This window comes from Salarias fasciatus, chromosome 18 (assembly GCF_902148845.1).
Source record: "Salarias fasciatus chromosome 18, fSalaFa1.1, whole genome shotgun sequence".
NCBI lineage: Eukaryota > Metazoa > Chordata > Actinopteri > Blenniiformes > Blenniidae > Salarias > Salarias fasciatus.
This window is the reverse complement of record NC_043762.1, coordinates 19,323,006-19,329,823: the sequence shown is the minus strand read 5'-3', so window position 1 is coordinate 19,329,823 and position 6,818 is coordinate 19,323,006. Positions and strand designations below refer to the sequence as shown.

At 41.4% G+C, this 6,818-nt stretch overlaps 1 protein-coding gene across 1 annotated transcript; it reads left to right on the top strand.

The window, feature by feature from the left end:
* Nucleotides 1–3,428: 3,428 nt before the first annotated feature.
* On the top strand, nt 3,429–6,290 carry mul3 (mitochondrial E3 ubiquitin protein ligase 3). Its single transcript, XM_030114990.1, has 5 exons — nt 3,429–3,553; nt 3,663–3,784; nt 3,875–3,962; nt 4,675–4,795; nt 5,114–6,290. Exons 2-5 carry the CDS (start codon nt 3,671–3,673, stop codon nt 5,595–5,597), a joined length of 807 nt encoding a protein of 268 aa, XP_029970850.1. The 5' UTR covers nt 3,429–3,553; nt 3,663–3,670; the 3' UTR covers nt 5,598–6,290.
* Nucleotides 6,291–6,818: the final 528 nt, after the last annotated feature.

The following is a 6,818-nucleotide window of genomic DNA, read 5'->3' as shown; positions in this document are numbered from 1 at the left end:
TCTGCAGTTGAGCTGACAATAACAGTGAAGTGTTTCCTAAAGAAGAGACGACTGTATACCAGACTTTTTATTCAGTTCTAATTTAATGCCTCTGATTTAATGCTAAGCCCCACGAGTACAAAGAATGTTACATTTCCCAAAAGTTCCACAAATTGTTTTTCATCCAATCTCGTGTTTTCTTCAGAGTAACCACATTTCAGCGTCAGTTGGTGTCAAAGAGGTTTTACAGCTTCTGTATTTATTGAACTGTGACTCATTGACTGGAACTAGTTCAGATTTTCAGTTAAGGATATTATCAACTTATCCTCCATGAAATTAGAATTCAAACTGGAATTTGTAGCATGTTCTTTAAAAAAAATGTTATGTCAATGTGAAAACAGATGAAAATATATATTAAAAAACCATGTTTGATTTCATCCTCAACCTGGGGATTCGAGGCAGCAAAGGAAAGTAGTCTTGATCCTCCTGAAGACTCTGTTGATCCTCTTCATTACTTTCCTGAAACGACCTTGACGGAGAGCACAAACCTCACTGGCTGAAGAACCGTCACAGACCCAAGATGTTTTGTTGGCTACAGAACCTGCAGGAGCTGCAGACATGACGTGCTGCAGAGCCTCAGAGCGGGTGAGTCTGAGACCCCTTTCCAGATTAAGCATCTCTTTCAGGGGGTCCGTAAAAGCCTTCTCACCTGCCAGCTCAGGACTGTCTTTGTGTGGATGGATCTGGATTAGGAAACACAGTCAGATCAGTGGATTTTCCTTACAGAAGTCCGATTTTTCTTTTTAATCACTTACTTGGTGAAGCACAGGAAAAGTACTGTAGGGCCCTATATATTGACTCATGAGTTGAGTGTTTTTTAGGTGTTTATTTCTCTCGAACATATAAGGAGGGGAGGCCGAGCCAAACTCCTGGGACGCTGAGGAGGAAAGACCGGAGCTAAATCTGTGAAATCTGCTGGCTAACTGTGAGGAGCCGCATAACATTTAAGAACACATGTGGATTAAAGAAGGATCTATGCAGGGTGAATCCACCTGGACCCTCCAGCCCTAAATCCATCAGCTTCACCGAGAAGACAAGCATAATGTTGTTTTCTTTGATGTCCATATGATGGATATTCAGACCTGTCAGAGCATCCGAGGCCACTTGGAGTCCACTGCTGTCTTTGCATAAATTGAAACAGATCCATGTCCATGCACCATGTTCGTAAAAGTTTGACCACATAATTGAGGTCAGGATCAAGGAGACGAGTGATACTTAATGCAGCCAGCTGGGGAGAAAAAAGGAAGATCTTTTTTCCCCATGATTCCCACAAATAACAATAGAGTATGGTTTGTCTTCTGCTGTGGGAGAATAAATCTGAGTATGGAAATGTCTTCAGAGGTCCAAACATCTGCCTCGCTCATGAAGTTCTCTGCTTCATCCTCCTTCAGCACCTTGACAGCCACCTTTTGTTTGCCGCCAAGTTTCTGGCATTTGACCACATTTCTCCACCGATGAGGTCCCTGATGAGAGAATCACTGGTGAAAGTGTGCAGAGACCGTGTGTGTGTTCAGTAAAGATGAATAAACTGCGTGTTAATGCTGAAGAAGCGTCGATGTGTCATTCTGTGCAACATTAACACGGGTGACCCAACTGATCCGAGCTTCTGTTTAACCTGCACCCTTATTATTTCATGACACGTGAAGTTTTAAAAAGAGGCTGTAAACAGGAAAAATCAAGCTCTGAAGAAAAAGAACTCAACTCAGTATCATCTGATGTTCCTCATTCATATCGTCAAAATGAAAATAACAGAATAAGACAAGAAAGCTTATCTTTAGCGCCATGACGGGGTAATCAAGTGTTTGCAATTGTGTATAATGGATTTATTGAATTTTCCAAATGTCTCCCAGTGAGAATTTTTGAACTGTGTTTTACTTTAAACAATGTGAGAAACAAATTGAAGCTCCCGAGTCAGTAGGAATTTCTGAAACAGAACTATATTGCAGAGAATGAGCAGTGTTTCTGTTGTAACTGTATCGATGCTGAAATGCACCTTGCATGTCTTTTGCAGATGAGTCTGAATGTTTAGGGAGATAATGTGAGTACTGCATTTCCATCTTACACCTTTGGCACACCAGCCTGCTAGATATTATAACTCTTAGTGTCACATCAGTTTGCAGAGGCATTTGGTCGTCAGGCTGCAGTTATTGCTTTGAGAGTGGCACTCACATGCACAGACCTACGTCCACTGCAAGCAGAGACACAGTGAAATACCTGATAGGCATCGCCCCACAGCAGTCAGTCTCTTTCATCTCTAAAGGGTGTGTAAGACAAGCACCTGACCGAGCAGCAGTGTGCCATCCTCAATAAACTGTTATCTGGAGATCCGGTTTTGGCAGAACGTGGATTTAACATTGCGGATGTCTGACTGATAGATAGATAGATAGACACTTTATTGTCTGTTCTTCACTGCAAATATAAATTTGTCTTCAACACATCTTCATCACACATTAAAAACACACAATCATATTCACTCACAACAGCAGATAAGAACAGTGCAGCCTGTTTTTGTGCTCTTCAGAATAGTTATTGCAGAAGGGAAGATGGATTTCTTGCGGATGTTTTTCTGCGCCAGTGGGGTAATGTGTGCTGCAGTGAAAACCCCAGGCTCGTGAAGCCACTGCACTCCCACAGCGGTGAAGAAACTGCACAGCTGTTTTCCAGTCAGGTGGCTTTGTCTGATATCTGTGCTCACCAGGAGGATTGTTCCTCACAGGCCTGAACTGCAGCACGGCTGCACACCTCTGATTGAGAGGAATTCCAACAATAAGCACACCGACGTCACCAACTGTGAAATACTGGCTATTTTTGCTTTCATGAGACAGTCAAAAACTAATACGTTTTAGATGAATGAATTAATGCCGACATCAGGATGAGAGTTAGGTGAAGTGAAGGAACAGAACAAGCTCAAAGTGAAGACAATGTCCAAGTGGTACGACATCTTCTCTTCTCTTCATGAAAACAAAAAGAAGAGTCAAGTAAACATCTCCGCAAAGCACATCTGTATCTGTCAGCCATCAGTTTTGTTGTTGTTGTTTTGTTTGCTTAAATTCTGTTTATTTCAAGCAGAACCTTTTCAGTTAATGCTAGACAGTAAAATATGTTGCTTTTGAATCCTCCATTTGAATAAATTAAGAGTCAAGCATGCAGGATATCATTCTTGTCAGCCAGAGAGACCGATACAACATGTGATTTATAGTTTTGCACTTGAGTTCATTTTAAGCAACTTTTCTGTCAGTATGTTTAAGTATGTTTTTATCACAGATATATCAGTCTGCACGTCTCTTTTTTAATCGTGACTTCTCAAACGTTTCATAAGACAGGACATTCTGTAAATTTGCAATGCTGCCCCCTGGTGGTCACAGGACGCACACGCAAAGCGCTGCTTGCTTCTGATTGGTTGACGATATGTGACGTATTTTAAAACACGGAAATAACATTTGGAGTATTTAAGCTTTTGTTTTCGGTTTTGCGGAGTCTGTGGCTGTGTAACCGCACCTTTCAGTTTTAACAGGTAAGCTTTGTTCTTTATTTAAGTCCATTTTGGAGCCACGGGGCGCAGTCCTCCGCCGGCAGCAGGTGTGCGTTTACTGTGTGACACCTGGTTGTGTTTTTCTCCACAGACACAAACATGAGTGACCTTCCCGTTAACCTGGTTCTGATTGGTGTCGGCTCCAGCTTCGCCTTGTCCGGCCTCTTCTATCATTTGTATCAAGAAAAGCAGAAAGAGTTGCAGAAGCTGAAGGCACGCAGCCCTGCTGGGAATGGTCAGAGCAGGAGAAATGTCTAGATGTTTTTTGTAACACAGACTGTTCTTCTCTGTTTTCTCTTTCAGGAAATACCACTCTTTAGACCGGATCAGAATTTGCTCAGAGTCCTGCAAGCTACTCCATACAGGCGGCTGCAGTATGTGGCTGTCGAAGGTAAACTATACGTATATTTAAAATAATCCTAATACCATAGTCCCAGATTACAGGTGTACATTACTCAATTACTCTTCCATAAGTCCTTACCTGATCTCATGAGATGTTTAAGTTACATTTGACACTCTTAATATCTTGTGAAACCAGTAGCTGCCACTATCGTTGCCATAAAATTGTCTTCAAGGTGGCCCCATGTTGCTCCTGGGAGGCCCTTTTCCTTTGTCTGCTCTCGCCCTTTTAAAGTTTTCATCAGTCTTTGTATCCTAATTATTGTTTACTAAAATCTTAAGGTGTAAACATGTTCTGGGAGCTTCTATAATCGGTTTCATCTCTCACTTTCAGTATCTCACGCTACCATATTACCATGATGGAAATGTGGCATCATGAGAATTATAAATCATTTTGCAATTTTTTTTTTTATTACATTTCACACTTCATTCCAACTTTCTGAATTTGCATTTATTCCTTTTGAACTATAACATTTATTGAACCAACTATAAAGCTCCACTACATCACAAACCAAATGGAAAATGTGTTGGACACACATTTGTTTCATTCAGTTGTATATTTTATTTCCCCAAATGTCAAAAGATACCAGTTGGAAGGTTTTTCTTGACGTGTTTTAAACTTTCAATTCATTCAGCTGTTTAATTCCATAACTTTCAATCATTTATATACTACTGAAAATGAAATTGTGTCCTTGTGCTTGAAGGAATGGTGCAGGCAGACGGGGAGCCTTTGGCCAGCCAGTTTGTCCCCAGACGGTCTGCTGTAATTCAGAAGATAGCAGTAGAGGAGGACTGGAAGTACTGGAACTCCATCACCGGGACATGGTGCACCCACACACAAACATACTTTTTCTTTCTTTTAATCGGCTTAATATCATCATAAACAAATATTTTTTTGTCTAAAAGTAAGGATTCAAAATGGGTCCAGTACAATGGAATCTTTTTAATCGCCTGTGAACTCCTCCTGCAAAGCAATAACTCAACTCAAGCCTTTTCTTTTGAGGACCAAAGTCTCAACCATTGCAGCTCCAATCACACATCTTTTATGAAGCCTAACCCCGTTTGCCAGATCATTATTGTAAAATTTCTTTTTTTTCCCTTGAATTGACTTGTCTGATAATTTGGTTTTATTTTCAAATGTAGGAATTCCCGGACAATCAACAGAAAAGAGACGAACAACGCCGTGCCCTTCAGCCTGGTCAGCCCTTCGGCCTACATCCCCGACGTTTACGTGAAGGTGCACGGCCCTCTGGAGGCCGGCGGCTCCTTCTTGGAGCGGGTTCACTTCAAAGTGCGGCGTGCCGAGGAAGGCCTGGTCGACGTGGTGGTGCAAGGCCTGAATGGCGAGAAGCCCGTGGCGAAGCGGGAGAGCGAGGAGCTGCTCTGTGTGGGGAGCACCGTGACGGGATTCGGAGAGGTGGTGCTGGAGGGAGGCCAGGTGGCGAGGCTGCAGGCCCCGCAGGACGGCCGCCAGTTCGTCCTGGTTCCCACGTGCCACAGGAGCTTCATCCAGAGACACGAGGACTCGGCCAGCATGTGGAAAAAACTGACCGCTCTCGCGTCGATCACAGGGACGTGTCTGTTAGCCGGTTTCGTGCACAACCTGTCTAAACGGAAAGACAGATAACAAAAGGGAGATCCGGCAGTTTGTATCTCAGCTGAAGAGCCAAAACCTTAAAGGGAGAAATAATTTGTCATCATCGAAATAAGAGCTGAACTATCACATTTTCTTCCTTATTCGGGGAATTGTGGTACTTCGCTTTGCTTTTTCCGTTAAGGAAAACAGCACTTCATATGTTACTGTTTGATCTGATTTTTGCCCTTAGTTTAATCTGTTTATTGGAAGTTCCAGAGACCAAGGAAAAAATGTTTCAATGACTCCCATTCCAATTTGAACACTACTGAAAGAATAAGCTCTTACCTGCAGATTTATCAGCCATGGTTATTAATGAGTGTTAACAAGTTTGAGAGTCTAATATGCTGGTTTTTGAAGGGACCATGTTGGGTTTCTTTTACAGTGAAAGTTATTTCTCGATAAGCTTTGTTCGTGGTTTCTGGGATCTTGATGTTGTGGAACATTTAATCAGCTTCAATCTCTTTCTGGTCTTTTAGTATGAATTGGATCTGTAAAATAAATTCACTGGTAATAATCTGACATTTTCAATCATTACAATAAACTAAGATGAACTGAAAAAACAAATTAACCGAGTAACAATGGATTTGAGTCACAAACTGTTAAAAACAAAATAAAAAAAACGAATACATTTTAACAAATATCACAGTGAAGGAAAGCTGTTTTTCCTTCAAACTGCCAAAAATACTCACTTGTTATGCTACATTTTCCAACTGAAGTTTGAAAGTATCAGCCCTGTGACTAAAATGTTGCAAAAGTTGTTAAATTCAACCAGCGTGTGTGCTTCTGGCCTGCTGACCAAGACTATCTGGAGAGAAGACTACAAATTTGTACAATTCTGCAGGGTTTTTGTCTTTCACTGGTGTTTTTTTGTCAGATGAGTAACTGCTAAGCTTAGTATAATCACTGTAATTTTATCTCAGTAAATTAAATGTGATTCGAGTGAATGGCTGCAAGCCCTCACTCTAAAGACTTGAGCTGAATGTTTTCCCTGCCTTTGCTCATGTTCCACTGGAATTGGCTCCGACTCCTCAACCCTGATGTGACTGAAGTGGTGAATAAGAGGGGAATTGATCCATGGTTGCTGAATTTGTGACCAGAAGGATGTTTTTTTGGAGAGTTAATCTTCAAATGTTTTCACCTTTTCCATGTGTGTGTGCCGTTCTTTCCTTTTTTTAAATAAAGTTTTATATAATTTTGAGTGTCGAAAATGTT